At 55.9% G+C, this 22,575-nt stretch overlaps 1 protein-coding gene across 4 annotated transcripts in view; it reads left to right on the top strand.

Annotated features, from left to right (window-relative positions):
• The window catches only part of RBM19 (RNA binding motif protein 19), a 79,506-nt gene that overhangs the window by 50,310 nt on the left and 6,621 nt on the right, over positions 1-22,575 (top strand). For 2 of the 4 annotated variants that reach the window (XM_082324834.1, XM_082324836.1), the window contains 2 exons: positions 5,470-5,590; positions 12,882-12,990. In XM_082324834.1, coding sequence (XP_082180960.1) covers positions 5,470-5,590; positions 12,882-12,973 — 213 coding nt within the window. In that variant the 3' untranslated portion in view covers positions 12,974-12,990. Of the gene's footprint in view, positions 1-5,469; positions 5,591-10,898; positions 11,064-12,881; positions 12,991-22,575 lie in introns of those variants that run through there. The other 2 variants (XM_082324835.1, XM_082324837.1) reach the window with 1 other exon arrangement.

Here is a 22,575-nt window from a genome sequence, read left to right on the forward strand (position 1 = left end):
GTCGTTCAGGCTTTGTTCCTGCTTTTTGAATTAATCTTTTCCTAAGGAAACTTTAAACATTTGATGGAAAGGTGCATACAGGGACCTGGCTGGTTCTTTCCTGCTGCTCAGTTTGGGGGTGAATGAGACAGCACCCACTTTTCTGCTTGGTTTCTGGAGGAAACAGGGCACAGGCTCAGCGTCTGCGTCCAGTCCCTCTTCAGCCCCTTGGGGACCCGGTGGCTGGTTGCAGCTGCACTGGACAAATAGAGATCTCAACAGTAGGAAACCCGTCCGTCGCGGCAGCCAGCTGGAGGGGAGGCAGCCAGGCAGGGCGCTTGCTCGGGGCACCGCTCCCAAAGCTCGCAGAGGCCACGGGAGGCGAGCGTGCGGGGAGCGAGCTGCCCTACGGAAGATCGCTCGGGAGGGGGGGTCTTTTCCAGCAAAGCAGCTCTTCTTCCTTCTTCTTTTTTTTTTTTTTTCCGCCCTCATCTCTTTGAGGGATTTAATTGTCTCACAAGTGGCACATCAAGTACACTCCATTGGCCGTCTGGAAAAGGATGCGCTGTGTATTGATGAATAGGATCCTGAATATTGTAAACACGGACATAATTGGCTTAGAGTTTATTGCTAAGTGAAATGAGAGAGGAGGGGAGTGGGCCTGGAGACCTCTGAGCTGAATAGCTGTGACTGTCAATGACGTTTTTGCTCAGAGTGGTAATCTGGAAATCGCTTATAAGCATCTTATAAAACATGATGTTTTTGTAATAGAATAATTAGGGTGGCTTTGTTGGGCATTTAAAGCCTGTGACCTCCCGTGTTTGTCTTTTTCTCTGGGCAATCACGGCCGCTGTGGGAGCGTGCGCAGAGATTTTCCAAAGCCAGGACAGAGATGTGGGGCTCCCCCTCTGAACTCCCCGGTGCTGTGCCTGCAGACCTGTCCTGCCGGGCTGGGTTTCACCCCCTCGGCCTCCCCTGATGCTCTGCCACCCGCTCGAGGAGAGCCAGCCCTGCCGAAAGGTGCTGTTGTGGGCAGCACGGTCCCGGGCAGGGCACGGGACGCTGCTGGTGGTAGCATCTTCTCCCTCGGAGATGGAGATGTTCGTCCTTCAGAGCCCCAGTCTCACGCCTGGCTTTCCCACGGCGACGTCTGCAGCCGAGGCTGTCTCTTGGGTCGTTTGACGGCTCCCAGGGTGATGGATGGACCTCGACTGGGAGTGTTACACCACCATCAGATGAAATTAGCAGCCCTCTCTCTTCTATGTCGCGAGCATTTAACAGATCACAGCACACATGCGTGCAAAGCAGGGAAACAGAGAAAAACTCACGTCAAAGACAGCAATGGGAGGGACAAAATAATATTCACCGAGAGGGTTTGCATACCTGCTGGTCAGGCCTTTCGTTTTAAATCTCCAGGGCCAGCTGACCACTAGCTGGGAGTGCATGGAAGTTGGGGGGTGAGAAGGGGGACTTTGATCTGCTGGCAATAACAAATTAACTCCAGTTAAGGAAGCATTAACCATTTGACACGTTTCCTGACGTTCCCTGTGCAGAATTGTGGGATTGTTTTTATTTTTGAACTATTAACTGGAAGCCGAGTTTCCACTTTTCTCCCTTGTCGGTATAAAAATACATCTGGTCTCCAAATAGAAATTGCCCATTCGGGAAAGACAGTCAACCCTTTAAAAATGCATGCACACAGAAGAAAAAATCCTTGTGTGCAGCTGGCATCGCAGAGAGCATCCTCAGTTGGGACTGGTTCTTGCGAGGAAGGGAAATTTATCCATCTCCTAATGTTGTTGACCCTTTGTCCCTCTAACGATTCCAGCCCGGAGACTCTTCGGCTTGAGTACTTAACAGGGCAAGGGGGAATCTATAGGCAGAGCAGCACTGTCTTCCAAATTAACACGGCGTTTAGGGATGGAGCCGTAGCACTCGGGGGTGGCAGACGCAATGGTCCGGTCTCTTGATCTCTGCCTTTCCCAGGCCCTGGCGCAGCAGGCTCTGCTCCAGAGCAGGGTCTGTCTTGTCCTGGCAGCCCAGGCTTCATGCGAGTTTATCGACTACCCCTTAAATCTGAAATTCCCTTTCTGAATCCCACAGAGATTTTTAAGCTGTTGTTGTTGGGGGCCTCTCCCCTTCCTCTCTCCACTTTTCCCTGCTCCGTTCGCCTCTCCATCCGCCGCCTGGGCTCTAGCCCTGCCCAAGCTGTATTCGGAGCTAGCGCCGAAATCCTGCCACGCTGAGCCGTGACATCAAGCTCAAATCAAACTCTGCAAAATCATAATTGGGACGGTTCAAAAATGACATTTTTAAGCATACTCACATCCTATTTTCTAGGGGGAGAGGGCCATAGGGTTTTCATGCAACCCCTAAAGCATTTGGAAAGCAAAAGAGACCTGCGAGGAGGTTTGCCGGGGCTCTTCAGCTTTTGGTGTTACCTGGCAGTGGGTTTAATTAAATCCTTTTTTGGCATTTAAGGTTACTGAGCCTTGTGTGGTGGAGGCTCCCCTTTTCTCAAAAGCATAGGATGATGCGAAGCTGTGGTAATTAGAGGGTTTTTCTGGTGAGTCTCTCTCTCTCGGACAAGTGGACACCACACCTCTCTCCATCCCGAGTTCGGATACAACCGAACGAGCCTCTGGCCATCCGACGCTTTGGTCTTCAAAGGAGGTGTCCTGGGAAGGCAGACGCGGGTGGAGGAGCTGCACCCTGCGAATAGCTCCGGCCTCCAGCCTCCGGCCCCGCTTTCTTTGAAAGCCGGTCTGCTTGTCCTCATTTCATATTTCTCATGTAATTAAAATATATTTTTTCCCTACCTATCTTTTCATTTGGAATAGCAGCAGTGACAAATTTCCTCCCCTCGCTGGAAAATTTCCAGCAATGCGGATGTATGGGGATGGCATTTCTCCCCTTCATCCCTTTGTCTTTTAAATCATCGGTGGCTTCTCTTTTTTTTCCCCTGAAAAAGTCTTAATTCCTCTCAGAGCAATGAAGAGCTAGGTTTTATTTTTTAGCTGATTTCCAAATGAAGTGACATTCAGTTGTTTTTCACCTGAAATGCATGGCTTCTCTTCTGCAGCCCCCAGCTCCGGGAGCCCATCTGGAAGACGGGGCCGTGGGGACCACAGGTCCCAACATGTCCTTTTCCACGTGGGCTGCGAGGGTCTCCGCGATCTCGCCCCGGCATCCCGAGCTTTGCTTCATCCTGGGTACAAAACAGCCCATTTTGGGAGCGCGTTGGGCTGGGAAGGGCCAATGTCACCAGGCTGCTGGCAGATGCATCTCTCCCAGCAGGTTTCTTTCATGCAACACAACTTGATGGCAGCATCTGCTTTCCCTCTTGCTCCATGACCTCCCCCAGTGCTCCCCGCAAATCTAGAGGATGCCTCATCCCAGACTGGGCTGAGCTGGGCTGCGTGTGCCCGGCGGGGCATGGAAGCAATCCTGCATCGAGGAGGACGTGGCAGAGCAAGCTGCTTTGAGGCCGAGAGCCCACCAAGTGCTGCACTTCGCACCATGATCGTGGTGGGCGCGTTCGGCATGGTCTGCCCTCCTCCGTGACCCGCTGCGGGGCGCAGCGAGGTTGCCGGGGCTATATTCTGTCTTCCAACCTTCCTCTTCCTTCTGCTGCGGGAAGTGAGAAATTAAAAAGTATAAATTAACAAATGAGACCCGGCGATTAGAGCTGCAGTTGTTTGCCAGGCTTTGGAAATGGCTCTTTGTGCCAATGTAAACAGCCATCACAACTCCCTACTGCCACCTCCCCCCGAGTGTTTATTTAAGCCAACACATTGCTCTGCTAATTGGATACCATTCCAAGTGAAAATAGGCCTTTAAAACAACAGCAGCGGCAAATAAAAACAGCTGTAGCTGCAAAAGCACCAGCCAGGCTTGTAGCCCTTCAGAGGGGAAGGCACCCCCCCAAAAAGGAGGGGTGCCCTGCCGGGGTCAGCCCCGGGGAGCTGGCGAAGGTGGGGGGTCTCAGCCGTGCTACGGAGCAGGTGGAGCTGGTGCTCCCCGTTTCTCTTTTTTATAATGAATGAGTATTACATGAGCGAAAGGGAGTCGGAAGGAGGGGAAAACGGAGGTTACTGAGTGCTGGTCACTGGAAATGGTTTTTTTTTTTGAGTTTTTGAGCGGTCACGGGCAGCCAAAGCCTCTTGCAGGAAGAGCCCCTCTGCCCAGAGATGTGACATTTGGGGATGACCGCAGTGGTTCACCATTACCATTTAGCAAACAACTCGGAGGAGAGGTCTGGGCTTCTCCAGGACAACTTTGGTGTTGCTTTAGGGGCCTCCAGGTGGGAGGACACGTCCCTGTTGGACAGCGGGATGTGTTTCTGTGGTCCTATAGCTGCCGTATTTGTTCCAGGGATGCGAGTTTGCAGAGCCTATAACCTGACTTAATCCCAGCCTTAGGCGGGGTTTTTAAAAGAGCATTTTGGGCTCCTTTTCTCTACCCCTGTGCCCAGCCATGTGTCCCATTGCTGTGGAGCGCTTTGTGGGGCCCTGAGGGTGAAAATATTTGCCCAACGTGTTTGTGTATTTGCATTATGGGCCCAATCCTGCTCAGTCCTGAATTTCCTTGAAAGTCCATGGGAAATAAAGGCGAAGTCATCCTTCCCTGGCTCGAGTCGCTGCTACCTGCATGCCTCTGCTGGTTGCCTACAGGCATAGAAAGCCATCTGAGCTACTGTGCTGGCCGGCATGCTTGTATTCAACATCAGCAAGAGGTTATAGCTGTACAGATGTTGTGAAGTCGGATCTAACAGTGAGGAAACCTCTGGATTTCTGTAACAGAGCAAACCACCATAGGCAAAAAGAGAAGAGGACTTCTGCGTTGGCATCTGGCTCTGCCACACTTGCTGCCACCATGGCCAACATCACCAAACGGTTGGCGAGGGGAAGGCAGCTTTCCCCCGCGAGCTTGTGCTTCTTCAAACTTGTTGCCCGTGAGCAGACAGCAACCTCTCTACTCACATTTGAGCCGGGCTTTACTGCGTGCCGGCAGAGGACAGGGTGGCTGGAGAGTCACGAGGCTGCTCTGTCCCTGCCAACCCCCCGCTGCTGCGCTGCCCACGAGGGTCCTGGTTTGCAGTGGACCCACCTAGTGCTGCCCCAAGTCCCCCCAGCCTTTCCAGCCTGCAGCTTTCCCAGCTCAGGTGTGGGCCCAGGGAGATGCAAGGCTGCAGCCAACCCTGAGCTGCTTGCTGTGCTGGATTTCAGCCTGCTCCCTAGCGAGCAGCAGCAGCCTGCAGGAATGGCGATGGGTATTTGCTCTGCTGCAAGTACGTAGAAGATAAATGATCGAGTCAAAGCCACTGATGGAGATGAATCCTGCCCCATCAGAGCAAAGCGCTCAAAGTAGGGTGTTCTCTGGTGGCCTTTTAGATTCAGGGCAGAGGGAGGGAGGGACGTCTTTGCTTTTCCTCAGGCGAGCCTGTTTTTATTTTCTCCCTTATTATCTTTTTTTCTCTTAATTCTGCAGAAAGCATTCAACGCCCTGTGCCACAGCACACATTTGTACGGCCGGAGGCTGGTCTTGGAGTGGGCAGATACGGAGGAGACGGTGGAGGCCCTGAGACGGAAAACGGCAGACCATTTCCACGGTAACGTAGCAGCATCCTTCTGGCCTGTCGATACAGCCCCGGCTGGCACCGGCCCATCTGGCACACTCTGCCGGTCCACGCCAGCCCTTTCCCCGCCGCTGCCGGCTTGTGGGAGCTGGCAGGTAGATGCTGGAGCCCGAGATGGAAGCACAGGGGGAAGCAGGAGGCATCCAGGCCATGGCTTTGTCTGACAGCTCTCTGTGTGCATGCGAGCCGGTTAACTCTCCGTGTGCTGGCACTGCCGAGGCACCTCCATGCCACCGGCCAGCCGCAGTGCTTTCGCTCCGTCCGCCTGCACCCCAGGGTGCTCCGTAGCTGGGGACCGGCTCTGCGCACGCAGCACACAGATGAAAAAGGGCAAATAATTTGGCCATCGGTTGAGGTGCGGAGAGGGCTGTTTGGATCAGGTCCCCGAGAATGACAGCTCCGTAGATAACAGCGCTGCAGGCTCCTATTGACAGCCATCGACAGGCGCAAATGCATTGCTTGGCAAATATTTATGTAGGAAGGGCTTCCCTGGGCTGGAGGGCTAAGCTGGAGATCAATGCTCTTCCTCCTGCATCCCCTCCCAGCCTCCCCTCTCCATCACGCACATACCCGTCGCCCAGGGGGTTGGCATAAGCAGTTCTGGGGCTGCACGTTGCAATCCCCGGCGATGGGAGAGCAGCAAGCTGTGCTTATTTAGCGAGCCTGACTCCAGTGGGACCCGACCTCGCGTTCGTGAGATAGTGTGCGCAGCGCTGATTATTACAGGCTGGGGAAGCTGCAGTTTGGTGGTGGAAGGGCTGAGGGTGGATATGACCGGGGAGGTGTGGAACGAAGTGGGATGTGCTGGGAGCCATGGGCTGATCTCCAAAAGGAGCAGAGCGGTGTCTTAAGTGTACGTAATAGCCTGGGTGTAGAGCTGGGCTGCTGGGGGCCTGCGGGAGGCAGCAGGGAGGACAGGCACTGCTGGGGATGGATGTGCCCACCCAGAACCCAGCGCTGGAGCAGGGACACGTCATGCCTGATCACGGCAACGTGAGTCTCCACCTGGGTGGAGAGGGCAGCAGGTGTGATGTTTCATGCTCCCCATTTTAGATTCAGGATCTCCTTTCTCCCTCTCTACTCAGTCTAGGGGGAAAAAATAGTCTTGGCTTTACGGTAGCTGCAGCCTTGCAGCGGATGCTGGCTGCTGCCTGCGAGCTCTGTCGCTTCCGTTTCCCCCAGGCTCAGCTTGCTTTGCAATTTCTGTGTGTGTTTGCGCCAGCCCGCTTGTCCAGAGTCTTCCTCACCGAGGTGAGGACTCTGGGAGAGACGCAGAAGAGCGTTTTCATGTCCCAGGAGGGATGCAGCCTCGGAGCTGCAGCGGCTCTGGGAGCTTGGCTGAAAAACGGGAGCAAGGTTATCGCTCCCCATCTTTAGGGACTGAAAATGGGATTGAAGGCGGTAGTCATCGCCGTGCTCCAGCCCTTCTCAAGGGGAGAGAAATAACATCCAATGACTTCAGCCCTGTCTGGTGCATACGCGCTCCTCCGCTGCAAAACTGCTGGTAGCTCATCCTGCGGCAGAGCAGGATCTGCCAGAAGCGGATCTCCGTAACAAAGCCCGTCTGGGGCACGCTAGCGGGCACCAGGAGCTGGCTGGGGCCTGGCACCAGGTCTCAGCCTGTCCACACCGCACTGGCAGGCTGGAGTTTCACGGGTGGGATTTTACTTCTTCGGGAAGTGCGCTCTCCTGGTTTCGAGACAGGCCTGCCGTGGGGTTTCTGGCCGCGATGCCCAGCCATCCCGAGGAGGGGAGGGAGCTGTGCCCTGTCCCTTTTGCTGTGGGTGTGCAGAAAGCGATAGTGATAGCGATAAAGAGGGAAAAACTGCAGCTACCACTCTGCCTTCAGCCCCCGTGGGGATGCTCCTGCGTGTTTCCTCTCCGGCGTAGCTGGAGGCTGATTTTCCCACATGGAGCTGGGTTGGAAAGGATACAGAGCCCATACACCGTTGCTGCCCTGCCTTGAATCCTCCCTCCCCCTTCAGCCTACCCGACAGCCGGGCTGAGACCGCGCATCTCGTTTCACTGGTGATGCAGACAGGATTCTGTCGATCAGAAACCCAGCTCGCTTTTTCCTACCGATACCCATTTCCCCCCACTTTCCTCCTGTCCCCGTGAGTTTTCCTCTCCCACCTCGGTGTGGGTGACTTGTGAGGGTCTTCCCACAGCTTCGCAGCGGCAGCGGTCAGGCCCCTCGGGTCCCTTATCGCCAGGTAGGAAGGGACTGAGCTGGGAATGGGGGAGAAAAGATAATTTTGAGTCTTCAAGGCTCAGGAACAGAGCCAAGACCGAGGTCCCTGGTGTCTTCGGCTGCTTTTTGCCACCAAAAGCCGCCGCTGCTGCTGTCCTCGCCTTGCTCCCCAAGCCAAGCCCAGCCAGCAGCGTCTGAGAAGCGGGACGTGGAGGCAGATGCCTTCAAAAGGCACGGTGTGGTATCCCACCATCCAACTCGGCTTCTTCCTTGTTTCCTGCCCTGAATGCAGGGTTGAGCATTGCCATAAGATGGGAGAGGCTTTTTTTCTTTTTTTTTTGTTTCTCTGAAAGTCTTCTGTGATCCTTTTGGACCTGGAGACCTCCAACACACCACCACAAGCCACCCATGCTGTTTGGAGAGGCCGGGTTTGCTTTAGCGGCGTTGCGTGTTTGTATCAAGCCGTGTTGGCAGTGCTGTGCCATCGGTACGCGTGGCCTCTGCTGCTCCTGGCTCTTTTCCTGGTTATTCCACAGAAATAAAAGCAACCAGGGAGCGTGCCGAGGACTTTGCGCATACCAGAAGAGGTGAAAGTGCTAAAGCAGGACAAAGGACTGAGACTGCCCATCTCACAGGGCTTTCAGACACATTTCTCCCAAGTTTTATGCAATTGGAATTTAAGTATTTTGAAAAGCTCCTTCTTTTTCCTCTTTTCTGTGAAGTTTTTGTTTTGCTGTGGGCCCAACAGTGATGCACAGATGTTTCCGCCGTTAGCGCGGGGTGGATCTGTGTGTAGAAGAGGCTGCAGAGTGCTAGCAGAGGGTGAGAAGATTCCCGTAAGGCCTGGGGGGGGGCTGTTGCCACCCAGGTCCAGTGGAACAACACGGTGACCTGCGCTCCCCTGGGTTTGATGGCGCGTTTGACTTGAGCAATGAGCTCATCCTGCTCCGTCTCGCTGCCATCACAGCAGATTTCGGCATCTCCAGCTCTGAAAGAGCCACCTTGATCTTTCAGGCTGGTGTCTTGAGTAGCAGCGGCCAAAACCCCTGACCCAGCGGCTCCAGTGTCAGCCCCGACAGTTTTGTCTTAGCGAGGAAACACTGTAAAGTCTCAAGCTGGGCTGCGAGAGACACGTCCTACCACTGACTTCCCTCTGCTACAATTATGCACCTTATTTCTAGACACCATTTATAGAGATTTGGCTTCCAGTTCCCAGGTCTCACTGCTGTTATTTGTTAGTTAAAGAGAGGTCTGGTCTCCTAAATCTTTTCTCCGTGCAGACGTTTGTCATGGCAATCAAGCCACTTCTGAGCCATCTTTTCAATAGGTCTAATAGATGCAATAAAATGGAATAGGCTTCCTTCCCATTTCACGTAGTTTTCAGGTCATTCTTTATGGCTTGTTCTGAGTCTTTGTAATATTCCAGGAGAAAGTGAGGACCCCAGAAGTGGTCACCAGCTGCCAGAGATGGTTTCAGTAATGCTGTCAGGAGCGAAGCCGCAGCCCAGCCCTGACGGCTGGGACTGCAGCACTACACCCTGCGCTTGCTCTCCTGCCTCCGAGCACAGCCTGTAAGAGATTTCAGTCTTTTTGCTCATTTCTGAGTGTACCTTCTCTTCGTCCCGAGGCAGGAGAGTCTTATATTAGGGAAAAAACCCCACTTTTCTTTGAGTTTTAATTGCACACAACTTTGCATTTTTCATCTGTGGGACCTGCTGCTGCAAGGTGGCCGGAGAACCCGAGAGCTTGGCCAGCTACAGGGGAGGATTTGATGCTGCTGTGGGTAAAGAGACTTAGCTACTGTAACGTGGTAAGGAGAAGCCACGGAAAGGTTGGCCAACGGTTGGCCTTGGGGCCTCTAATCCAGCCCATAACGTGGAGCAGGGTCATGGCAAATGCTGCATCAGGGCAGCGAGGGATGCATGAACCCTGCCACCGGCACCATCTTGGCCCTCATTTGGGGAGGGGGATCCTCCCTTTAGGAAAACAAGGATCACTGATGTCTTTGAAAGCAGCAGGGAGAATATTTTGGCTCTGCCGAAACAGCGCCGAAGGGATCCCAACTGAATTTGGGACGAGGGGCAGATCTGGATCTGTGCCCTGTGCAGGTCTCGGGTCACATCCAGAACCCCGGTGCAGACCTGCACGTCTCCCGCATCCCCGCAATCGCGTAACTGCAGCCCACAAAAGGTCTGTGAGCAGCTCGATCCTCCGTTTCTTCCCTCGCTTGCCCAGCACGGGGCGACGGTTGCCGGTGCGGCTCCATCCTGGCAAGCCTCGCTGGGGGAAGATTTGCAAGCAAGGCGGCGATACCCTCAGCATGCGCGCGCTCCCTCTCTCCCGGGAGCTCGCAGTCCGTGCGGGGAAGGTACTTGCTCCCAATCCAGCTAAATTACTATTGACTTGTGTTCTCTGCGCTTCACAAACATTGCACTCAGCCGTCACCAGCGGGGCTGGCGGTATCCTGCCAGGGCTAACTTGGGAAGCCAGCTGTGCCGGGCCGTTTTTTCCTGCTCTTTCCCATCGATCAAAGAATTAAATTGACAGATGGGGAATATTGCGCGAGACGCAGGAAGGGGAAGGAATGACTTGCGGGGGTTTTTTATAGGAAGGATGGGGTGGAAAGAGGGGATGCGGAGGCTTTGGGGCGGGCGAATGAAAGAGACATGCTTGAGGGGGGGATCTGGCTTGAATTTCCGATGTGAGAGCATTTCCAGCGAGACTCCCGGGCGCGGCAGAGGGCCGTGGGTGGGTGTAAAGCAGCGGAGCCCCACTGCGGCTCGCCCCTGCTTATTTACAGTTGTTTGCTGGCAGCACAGCGTTCGCAGGGAAGGCATGGTCCTCTCTGGACCCGATCCTCCTGCTGCCCTCCCTGGCAGGGTGGGTAGAGTCTTCCCCGTCCCCGTCACCTTTCCCAGGTTGCTCCTCCGTTGGCCGCAGCCCCCCAAGCTGCTCCTTTTACCTCTCAGCTGCATTACAGACGCGCTGTGCTCGCCCTCACCTCCCAGCCTTTTGGGCTCCCTTTTTTCTCCTTTCTTCTTTTTCTTTCTTTCTTTTTTTTTTTAATTTTTTTTTTTTTTTTTTTTTTAGAGAGCATCTGTAACTAATGCAAACACATGCCGTAGCCGGAGAGTAAAACCCTGCAGGATTAGCGTGGCATCCGCAACCCTGCCACGTTCTAATCCCGTGGTAATCCCCCTCTCGGCCCACCCCTGCCGGCTTTGGCTATTGTTTAAAGGAAGCAAATGGGATCGTTAGCGGGCAAACCTTAACCAGCTTGGAGCGGCAGAAGGGAAGTCGAACCAATTCGCTTCCCCACCCTCCTGGGTTTGTTTTTTCTTTTTTCCCCTTTTCCTCCTTGTTAGGCGGATGGGGGGATGCTCCCGGTGCTCCCCAGCAGCGCCGTGGCTGAGCCGGTGAATCTGGAGCTGTTTGCCCTGCCAGCCCGCTGCCCACGCCACGGCAGGTCCCCTGGGTGCACCGTGCTGCTTAGGGTTGCTCTCTTAGCACCCAGCACCCCGCATCCAGCATCCCGCATCCCCTCCACCGCGCAGCCCCTGTCATCACCTCCGTGCGGGCTGTCTGCACGGAGCACATCGGGGTCTGGTGAGGAGGGGGCGGCAGGTGGGGGACACACTCTTCCCTGCTACGGATTTGGGAGCTGAGGCCACGTTTGATGCCGTTCCCGAGCCCCGAGTGCGAGGCTGGCCGGGGGAGCGGGAGCTGGGAGGGCAGAGTAAAGGGGAGGGAGGACCATGGAGCCTCCTCCAGGGTGGGTTGTCCCTTATCCTTTTGGATGGTTGAACTGGGAAGAGCTGCTGGAGGGTCTTGGCGTGGCACCTTTTGGCCCCCCCTCGGCTCCCCCGCGCTCGGCAGGGTGGGTGCCAGGAGGGGAGTGGGCGCTGCCGGCACCCCTGTCCCCCTGCCCGTCCCCGCAGCCCCCGGCGGGGAGGGAGGCGGGTGCTGGCGCTCTGTCAAGGAATTAATTGAAAAATAAAATCATTAGATGGGAACTCCAGAAATGCAAAATTGTTGGGAGTTGGGGGGGAGGCGGAGGGGGGGATATGAGCTTTTGTCAGGTTAATTTCTTCTGTATTGATGTTTTGTGACATTTACTTGTTGTTTATCTCCCGCAGCAGCTGTAATACTAAAAGAAAATGCACAGCTTGTTCCATTTATTTATTTTACACCTTTTCTTTAGTCCTATGGTATGTTTGTTTGTTTGAGAAACCCAGCGAGGCTTTTGATGTCTGAAAGCAGGATTTAAACAGCTGTTCTCCATGTGCTGCTCGCAAGCGAGAGCCGCTGGCTGGGGAGCGAGCAGGGGGAGAGGGGGCTGCGCCACGGCTCCTGCCAAGAGGCCACTTCTTGCCCGGCGGAGACGTTGGCCTCAGCACAGGGACCAAATGGCTTTGTCACCCCCGGCACCGGGCGCTGACGCGAGGTTGGGATGCTCGCTGGGGTGCTGGCAGCCCCCGGGGGTTTCTCGCCCTCCCGCAGGCTGGAGCATCCGCAGGGAGGGATGGGTGCATGGGGCTGCGCCCCACGGCAGTTTTGGGAGCGTGACAATGCCGCGGGGGTCACAGGACGGTGCTGTTGGTGCGGGACAAGAGGAGCGAAGCAGGGACATCCCTGCTCAGCTGTCAGGGGAGAGCCAGCCTCTCGCCTTCGCCCGCTGCCAGACGAGGTGGGAGATGCAGGCTGGGCTGCAGGGCCAGGCAGTGAACTTATGGCTCAGCAAGGATGTTGGTGGGTCTGTGTCCTGCCAAGAGCCTTGCTGACCCAAGGCTGGTGTCTAGGTTGGTCTTGCGACCACTCTTGGACAGTGGATGGCTGAATTGGGGTCAATGGGAAGGGTCGGCATCACCAATGAGCCCGTTTGGACACTGGGGCCGTTTGCTTCCAGCAAAGCCTGTGAACCGAGTAAATGATCGTTGAGGGGCTTTACCCAGGAGGGGGATGAGGTGGGTTGGAGGCAGCAGGACATGGAGGCAGTTGTGCCTGGACCCAGGTTGTAATCTTTACTTTTCTTCTTCTCCTGCATCTCCTTTGCTACCACCCGGGCCTCGACAGACTCCCCAAAGAAGAAAAAACGATCGGAGGTTTTGAATGAAATCCTGGAGCATCTGGAAGAGGAGGAGAGCAACAAAGACGAGGCCATGTAGCAGCTGCCTCTGGTGAGGTGGGTACCGGGGCAGCGGGGCCGGGGCGGTCAAAATGCCATGGGCTGCGGCAGGGCCGGCAGTGCCAGGAGGAGGAGAAGGTGGCATTGCAAAGGCTCAGCAGCCTCCGAGCAGGGGTCCCCCCCGCTGCCTCTCCTCCCTGTCACCCTGCAGGCTCATAGCTGTGGTCTCAGGGGGTACAGCCCAGATTTGAGCTCGGTTTAGGCTCTGCGTTGAACCGAGAGCATGCACTGCTTGTGTTTTTGTGTGCTCCCCGGTGTGTCTGCTTTCTGCTGTTGCAGCAGAAATCGCTGTCGAGTCGCGAATTGGCCCTCACTGTGGTTGGGGGAGAACAGATGGGCTGCCAAAAAAAAATTTAAAAAGCGCTTGTTTGGAGACCAACCTGCAGCTGCCGCCACAAAAGAAGGAGTTTGGCAAGGCCTTTTCCCTGCCAGCACCCCTGGCCTCCACGGCTTCGCTTCCTCCTAGGCCACGGTGCACCCCAAGGTCTAGTTCATGCCATCTTGACTCGTGGCTGGCATCGCTCCTCCTTGGCGTGTGTCTTCTTGGAGTAGCATCTCTAGAGGCTGGAGAGTGCGGGATGGCAGAGGTAGGTGGGAGGGTGCCAGGAATAAATAGCTCCCCGTGGTCCAACACCGTGCAGTTCAGCCAGCCCCCCACCGCCTTTTGAGACCGCCTCACAAACCGTGCGTGGGTTCAAGAGAAGTGAGACAGGCTCATGGATCTTTGCGTGTGTTTGTGGCCACGGTGAAAACCCTGGATTGCTGGTAGGAAACCTGTTCGCCAGCCACAGCATCCAGAGAAGTGCAATAAAAACACCAGGGAGGCTCCTAGGTCCCTTTGAACTGCACTCTGTCCCTGTTTTTCCATCCACTGAGGGACTCGGCGCCCACCTCCATGGTGACGAAACCCCGTCCTGTGCTGAGAAACTCATGCAGGATCAAAAGAGACAAGGACATTGCACCGGCACGCTGCCCGCGGGGAGGTGACTCGGGGCGCTGGGTTGACAAATCCTTCGTGCTGGGGAGAAAATCCCTGCAGCGCTTTCTCCAGCAGGGCTGTATTTGCTCAGCACCACCAAGGGAATGATTTTGACACATTCCGGCTCCCATTTTTACAGCCACAGAAATGACGCCAGTTCCTAAATCTCACCCAAGTGGCCTAGGGCCCCCCTGGATTTTGGGGTGCTGCTAGGGCTGCGTGACGCATGCATCCAAAGTGGCCCTGAGCCCACCGTGCCGGGGGGAAGCCGGGGCTGTCCTCCGTGTATCAGCTCCGGGAAGCTGCCCCGCGCTCGCTGGTGTGTGTTTGTGTGTGCGATGCACATTACTGCCGAAGAGGCTGTTTTCCTCTCGGCAATATCTGCCTAGTGCTGCGAGGCGGTGCCCAATACACCTAGCAGTGGGATGCTCATAACCTTACTTATTACCGGACTTTTGTTCAACCCACAACGCCGCTGGCCGCCTGAATAGCGAACGCATCTGGGCCTGGAGCCGACCAATAACCCTGCTAATACGTCTGCCTTCCCGGTCCGCCGCAAGCACCGGGCACGAGCACAGCGCCGGGGCCCTGCTGATGAAAGGGAAGGTGCTTACGTGACGGCAGGAATAATCCGAGTTGGGTTAAATAACTGCCTGCTTCATGCAGTGCGTCTGCAGCAAGTGCCGGAGCCTCGAGATAACATTTGTCCCTTGGAGCAGCTCTGATTTAAGGATGCCTCCGGGTGTATGTGCTGTTAACACCTTCTCCAGCAGCCAGCCCGAGGATGGAGCTGGGGAGGGATGGAGCTGGGGAAGGACGGAGCTGGGGAGGGATGGAGCGGGGCAGGAGGGACAGGACAGGCAGCATTGCTCGGAGCCCAGGCAAGCCCCGTGCTTTCGGACGCATCCTGTCCCAGCTCCTCTGCAAACCTCCTCCCCGAAACCAGTCCTCCCACGGAGCCTGGGGCTCAGCACCAGCGGGCTCAAGGCTCACCGGCTCCTTGGCTCTCCGTGCAGTCCCTGCGGAGGAGGCTGAGTGCAACTGCTTGGCACCCAGAGCCGTAACACCCCGTGCTGGCCCCCAAAACCCTGCTGCAGCTCAGGAGCCCTGCTGCTGCCCGCGAGCGGCTTCCCGGCCCCCAGCACCGGGTTTTCCTGCTGTCAGGACCTGGGGCTGCTGGCTCAGGGGACAGACTCCCAAAATTCAGGGGTGACCCCTTGGGGCCTCTGCAGGGCTGCGGTGTAAAACGCTCAGCCCTGACGGCAGCTCCGGTGCATCCGCCCTACCCCGCAGCAGGCGGGCGTTTGCGCTCGGTGGACAAGTGGGTAAACTGAGGCACGGGTGTCGGAGCAGCGCTGTCAAAGAGGGTTAGCCAAAATGGTGACGAGCTCACCAGGGAGGGAGGAAATCTATTTTTTTTTTCCTTTTTTCGCTCAGTGCTGATCAGCGGCGTTCCCGTCCCCGCTCCCTCCGCTGCTCCCCGCTGCCTTTGCCCTCTGCGCTGGCACGGGGGCTGGCAGCAGCGGGACCCGTCGGTGGTCCCGGGGCAGCTCTGTACCGGGGGGGTCACCGCAGGGAAACAGGAATTTAGCATCCCCGGGGCTGAAGGACCAACCGGCAGCGTTCAGCGCAGCCGACGGCCGGCACAGAGGACGGAGGAGCCAGGCAGAGTCCCTTCCAGGCCCATGTGTCCCCCAGCACATGATTTCAGCGAAGCTTTGCAGGGTTGCAGGTTGGACTTGGATTTTCCCTTCTTTTTTTTTTTTTCCCCTGGTTATTTTTTTTCCCCCTTCTCCCTTCATTGTCTTTTGTGGCGGGGCAGGTTTCTTGCTGAGCGTCTCTGAGGTCTGCAGCGGCGACGAAAAGGATTAGCGCAAGCAGAGCATGTAGGCTTTAGAGAACAGAGCAGAGTTTGGTTTCAACATCTAATTCAATTTGTTCTGCCGAGATTGAAATATGAAATGGTTGCCAGTCAAACGTTCAAAGGGGGAGGAGGGAGGAAAGAAGAGAGGGAGCCTTCTCAAATTTAAATTTTAATGAAAATTAATTTAACCCTTTGATAGGTTTTAAAACATGTTATTTCCTGGCCTGGAAACAGGCTAGAAAACATTCATGAGGGTTTTTTTTTTTTCCTGCACCTTCAAACATAATGAAGATTTTCTTTTTCCCTTAATGATACTTATCTTGTTGAGCAGTTTGACATTGGTTAATTTTTCAGGCAATTTGGTATCAAGGAAATCTGTTTGATGTGTGCGGGGGGGGCTGTGTATGTGTATACAGATATATATGCCTGTACATTAATTATGAAAGTGCTGATCGCAGCTCTGGAGAACAGTTTTGAGTTAATTTCTACTCCACAAGCAAAGTCTCGACTTCTTTGTTACGTATTGAGAATCCCACACATTGCATCCCTAAAATTACAGCGGGTTTAACAGGAATTTTCTGAAAACGAGCATCTACCTGCTAATTACCCTGAATTAAAATGAATGCCTAAGTAGGTCTGCAGGAAATCCATCTCTCCCCACTGCCTTTGTTTTTTCCCAAATCTGAAACCATCCTAATGATAAAGTAATGGAAACTCTCTTAACTGTCCACGTAGTTAAACCTGGGAAATAGCCTCCCACCGGTCCTTAACCCCGGCGGTACTTCTGCAGCTGAACACCATCGCAATCCGCTTATTTTCTTCGGGAGCGATAATAGTTTCTTTTAGCAGTAACTATTATTCAGAAAGGTTGTATCTATTACAGATGATGGCACACTAATTGCTGTAATTAGGCTGTGATGAGCTGTAGCCTCGGCCCCCTCGTTTTGCTGGCCCTTGACGCGGCAGGGCCAGTGTCACCGTGTGTGCCGGTCACCCCTGGGCTCCCTGGGGAGATCGGGGAACTTTTAGGGTGCAGTGCTCATCTGCTCTGGGTGTCCTTTTTGGGGTGGGTGCGTTGTATCCAGGCTGTGCTGATGGCAGAGGGGGTGAGCAGCCCGCTCCAAGCCTCTGCCCCTGGCTGGGCCATCACCCATGGCTCTGCGGGCAAGAGCTGGAGATAGCAGCCGTCCTGGGGGCTGCACGGCTTATTTCGGGCGCTGGCAGATGGGGAGTCTCTCTGGGCTGGTGCAAGGCACGTGCTCTCCCCATCAGAGAACTGAAACCAGTAGTTTACACTCGGTCCTGTCTTCTGCAATCCTCGGGATACGGTGCCGGGTCCCCGTGGGGTCTGCAGACCCCAGGGCGAAGCCCGCTGCTCCGGCGGGTGGGCTTTTGCCAGGTTGTGATGGCTTCGTCCTGGGCAAGACCCCGGAGGGCTGGACGGCAGCGGGAGCCGCGAATGCTGCGGCTGTTCCCCAGGCACCCGCCAGATCCCCCTCCCCAGGGCGGCTCTGGAATTGGATTAGGATATTATTCAAATGCAGCCTTTTTACTGAATTAGAGGGTTAACGGGTTTTAATGTAAAACTAGCTTTACTTTGTTGCTGCCTGTTGCCAGAGGCCTGTGTGGGCTGTTATCTACTTAAGGGGACAGCAAGCCAGTCAGGGCGGAGAGAATATCCAACGGTTTTGCTGGGCGCTGCGAGTCCCTCCGCTTCCAGGGCTGCGTCTCCGCCAAGCGATGCTTCCCGCCGCTCGGAGCCAGGCCGTGCGCCGGTGCCCTCCGTGATTGCTCAAGGTGACTTCTCGCCGTTGGAAAACTCTTGACCACGATCTGTGTCGTTTCTCTCACTACGGGAGGAGGCAGGGGACGCGGTGCAGGCATGGACAGGCAGGTAGCATCCCGCTCTGTTGTTTTCCCAAGCTGCGGGCGTGAATTGCTGCTGCTTACAACGTGCCCCTGTCCCTCTGCCCAGCCACGGGTGGTTTCTTTTCATCACCATTGCACTACAGCATTGGATCATGAATTTCAGCTCTTCTCATCTCTTTAGTCCCATCCTGCCTTTGCGAAGTCTTCCTCCCAGGTGTGCCCCACGGAGCAGGGCTCTGGGAAGCGCTGAAGGGCCCAGCAAGCCCGTCGCTTCGCAGCAAGCACCGGAGATGCCGTTCGCCAGCCCTTTGCCAGGGCTGCAGGAAGAGCTCGCGTCCCCCGGTGCCATGCTTGCTGCTTTCCAGCCCCTGCGTTGCAGGCAGCTGCCGGCTCTGGGCAGGAGCTCTGGGATCTCAAGCCTTTCTTTCTGCCTGTTGGCGTTGGCAGCCATCGCCTTCTTGCGGGCAACTCTACCAGCTTTGCTTGTCTGCTCGCAGAGGCAGTAAGCGCGGTGTCTGTAGGTGCTTGAAGTCGTCTTCCCGAGCACGATGTGGCAAGAAACACGCAGGAAGGGTTTGGGCTTTTAAAAAAAACGGTGCTTCGGTTGCTGCTCCCTTGAGGTGGAGGAAGCGTCGCGAAGGCAGGCGTGCTGCTGGCGGAGCGATGCTCTCCCGCGGAGACCTTCCCTCGCTGCCTCGGTTTCCCCGTTTGCAAAGCGCGGTGCAGACCTACAGCTCAAAGCCACTGTGCGCCGTGTCCATTCCCGCATCCCTGCCGGGAGCAGCCCGGCTCCCTGCCGGGCGTGCAGGTGTGCTGCAAATTCCTGTTTTAACCAGCAGTCGAGGTTTGCTTTTCTTCAGCTCCTAATTGTCTCCCTTCCTCCTTCCACCAGCCCTTTGCCATTGCAAACCCTGTTTGCTTCTGCCCTGCCAGAGGATTAGCCCAGGGATGCCGCTGCTGCCGCCCCATCGTTTCCCTGCTTCGCACAGAAACCTCCTTTCCCTTCCCTGCAGCCAGCATTAAAATATTCTGACTGTGTCTAAGGGATCAGACGAGTTGCCGCTGGGTAACCGATTGCCACGGATCAGCCGGGAGCAGCCCCGGCCAAGGTGACTGCTGGTAGCTGGACCCCATCATGGACGGGGACAGCGGCAAACTGGCCTCGTCCCAGGCTGCAGCCGCCCGTGGGGATGGGTGATGGGGATGCTCGCTGGAGATTTGCTCAGGATTTGGGGAGCACGAGCTTCTCCTTCATATTATGGCATGTCTGGACCTTACCCCGGGTCGCACCGTGACCAGTGTTCGGCACCACCACCTTCCAGCTTCCACCACCACCTTCCAGCTTCCACCACCACCTTCCTCGCCGGGAAATAAAACAGGAGAGCGAGGAGGCAGCTTTCCTTTCTCCAGTGCGCGGCTGCGTTTGACTGAGACGCGCTGCCTCCTGTTTTCCCTAAATATATGCATTGGCGAGGAAGAGAAATCGCATGGCAGGGCTTGAGATTTCAGACTTAGCCATTCATGAATAATAATCAGGCTCAGTAATTCACAGTAAATAGGTATCCAAATTGGCTAACAAGGGAGGCTTTCACCCCAAACTGGAGCTAGGAAGAGAGAATACGAACAGACATTGGCTGAGGCGGGTGTGTGCACGGTGTGACCTGAATCGGTGAAATACAGAAAGCGATGCCGGTGCCAGAGCGGGGAGACCGGAGAGCAGCGACGGGGGAGGACCCCGGAGAAGGGACGAGGTCCGACCTCCCCTGCCGCGGGGCAGCGGCGGCCAGGCTCGGACCTGCAGCAGCACGGATCCCTACGTTCCACAGTCCGTAATTAGTGCCACGTAATTAGGCTCAGCTCTCTCTTCCAGCCCCGGGACCGTGCTGGGCTGATGGGCATTAGCGTGCCCGGACCGTGTGTCCTGCCAGCGCTTCTGCCCCGCAGCCCACGTGGACCGGAGGGTACGGAGCCGGCGTCATCGCGTCCCCACGTGTGACGTCCCCAGCTCAGGGCTTAGCAAAGCTGCCAGGACAGCGATTGCATGCGGTGCTGCCTATGAAGGCAGAAGTAAGAGCAGGAAAGCAAGAGGGGTGTCTGTAGCCTGTGTCAGGGGAGGTGATGTGGGGGGGGAAAAAAGGTTTTCTTCGTTTTCACTCAACTGCAAATCAGATTTTGCTTTGTCTGCTGTTGAATTTTCTCCTGCGAGAGCAAGCGAGGCAGCGGTAGGAGCTGCGTTCAGGCGCGGTGAGGTGGGCTCTCGGTTTTCATCTGCCGGCAGCAGGCTCCGACGGGGAGGAGGTGCTGCCCCACGGGCACCCCCGGCTCGTGGGAAACGGCTCCCGAGTGCCAACCCCGGACGGAGCAGCAGCAACGGGAGCTCGGGAGGTCACAGAGTCCTTCCTTACCGCAGATCAGCTGCTGCTTCCCCACAAACGTTCCTCTAGCAGCATCTTAAGATGATGTTAGATAAAGTTAAGATAAATGAAAAAAACGGAGAAGCACCTCCGCAGATCTCGGTCTGTGATTCGGGCTATTTAACTACGCAGAAGAGGAGCTCGAAATGCAGCTGATGAGTGGCTGAAGGAAGGATGCCCCTCCGAGGGCCGGCTGTTGCCAGGCGGTGTTTTGCAGCTGCTAAATGACTTTTTAAATTGAGGAGAAACCTACAGCCACTTTTACAGTCCCCTTAGCTCCCTTATATAGGGCAGCGCAATGGCTGGAGAGCACCGTGCTGCCGCTTGGCTGAGTTACCAGATATTACAGTCCCGCTGTCCTACAGCAAGGAATCGCAATGGATTCGCAATAAACCGCAGCAACTCTGGCCAAAGGCGATTTTCCTCCTGCCCTTCCGCTCCCCCTCGCCACCTCTCCCCTCCCCGTGCCGCTGGATTGAGGACGCTCGCAAAATTTAGCACGCTGGGTGGCATGGAGCAAACAAACCTTTTTTTTCCCCCCCCCGCCCTGTGACTTGGCTTATTTAAGTGTGTTGGAAGGTGGTTTTGGGGTGTGCAGAGTGTTTTTCCTTGGGGTATGATGGATGCTCTCAATGCCCCAGCAGCAGCAGCACTGCAGCGCTGGTGGCCGGAGCCCCCCCGCGTCCCTCCGTCCCTTCCCTACAGCTTAAACCGTCCCTCACGGCCCAAAACCGGAGGTGGGGTTTAGCAGGTGTAATGAGGACAGCTTTACAAGCCACAAGAGTCGGAGAAGAAGTCACGCTCCTGCCTCTCCCGCGTTTGGTGACCTAAAATCGTTTTGGAGTTAAGCGTAGCCCGTGTTTGCAGCCGTCCCGCTGATGCTGATGGGGCTGGAGGAGTGCTTGGGTGCTGCCCTCTGATCAGTCCATAGGTCTTCTACTTCATCAGCTTAGAAATCAGACCACAAAATGCAAATTAAAGCTTCACCCAAAGCGTCACGAGAGATCTCTGTCCCGGCTGTACACTAAGTCTCCGGGCAGGCATCCCCATGGGGCCGTACCCTGCCTTTGTGGGGTCCACCCTGCCCCGAAAACCCGGCAGCAAAGCCCAGGCTTAACCTCAGCCTCCTCCCTCCCGCCGAGCCTTGGCAAAGCTGAGCCCTGCCTGAGCCCCACGCCGGAGACTTAGCGTATGGCCGGGATCGAGATCTCTTGTGGCGCTTTGGGTAAAGCTTGAATTTTGCATTTTGTGGTCTGATTTCTAAGCCGATGAAGTAGAAAACCTTTTAATTTCTTTTCTCCTGCAGGCTCCGGGCGGGTGTGTGGCACGAGCTGCCGCCGCCGGCTCAGCCCGAAGCGGGACCCCCCTCCAGCCGCTCCGGTGGCACGGCCACCCCCTCGGCTGCCCCTGCCACCCCCCGGCGCTGGGAACATCCCACCGGTGTCTAAATTAACCCAGCTTATTTTGACACAGCTGAGGCAGGCAGAGACAACCCATGCGGTGGTGCTGGTGGCTCCAAAGGCTCCATAACATCTGATGGGGAGGCAGAAACAGGCAGATTGCAGGCAGGAGCTGTTTTAATTTCATTTTCGGCCGAACCCAGCCCAGTGTGTCAGCCTGGGCTAAGCAAGCCCTGGGAAACAGGAGGACAGACTGACCCAGGAGCAATTTTAAGCACGTGTCGGAAGAAGTGATGCAGGGCTGCGGAGGGCTGGCGCCGGGGGGTGGCAGCTCACCGTCCTGCACCCCCCGGCAGGATAAACGGGACAGGCACATCACCCCCAGGCAGCTGCAAACTAGAGCAGGCGCTCCTCCCACCTGAAATTGGGGCTGAAAAATGAAAACTGGGAAGTTTGGGTTTTTTTTTTAATTAAAAAAAAAAAAACAAACTAAACCACCCCACTCTGTGTTTCAGCTGGCGCGCCTGGAGCCCCGTGCGCCCCGCAGCGAGCGCGGCGGCGCGGCGACGGCAGGCAGGGCGACGGCAGGCAGGAGCCTTGGACTTCGTTAGGATTCAGCCGTTAGATCTCTCCTTTCTCTCTGATGGCTGAGTGTGATTGACACTTACAAATTACCCAGCCAAAAGTGTCGAGTCTTTGACCCCTGAGTAACATCTTTGGCAAGCCTGAGATTTGCCAGCATTTTGTCATCTAATTACTACAAATCCCTTGAAAATTCACTGGCTGGTGAATTTTTAATGCGGGACAATTTCAATGTGATGCATCGCCCAGATGGGCACGCACGCGTGCTCCTTCCCTCTCCCCCCGCCGCCTCTTCTCCTTCCCTTTCTTCTCCTCTTTCTCGCCTTTCTTTTCTCCGCTTCCTCCCCCCATCCCATGTCTTACCTCCCTCCTGCCTGTGTGCATCCGCGGGAAGCGCCCCGGCGTCTCATCCCCTCCCCGGGCTCTCCATCCCGCTGGAAGAGCCGGCCGTGCCCGGGATGGAGCCGGGCACTT

The sequence above is a fragment of the Platalea leucorodia genome (genome assembly GCF_965183815.1).
Source record: "Platalea leucorodia genome assembly, chromosome: 12".
Classification (NCBI taxonomy): domain Eukaryota; kingdom Metazoa; phylum Chordata; class Aves; order Pelecaniformes; family Threskiornithidae; genus Platalea; species Platalea leucorodia.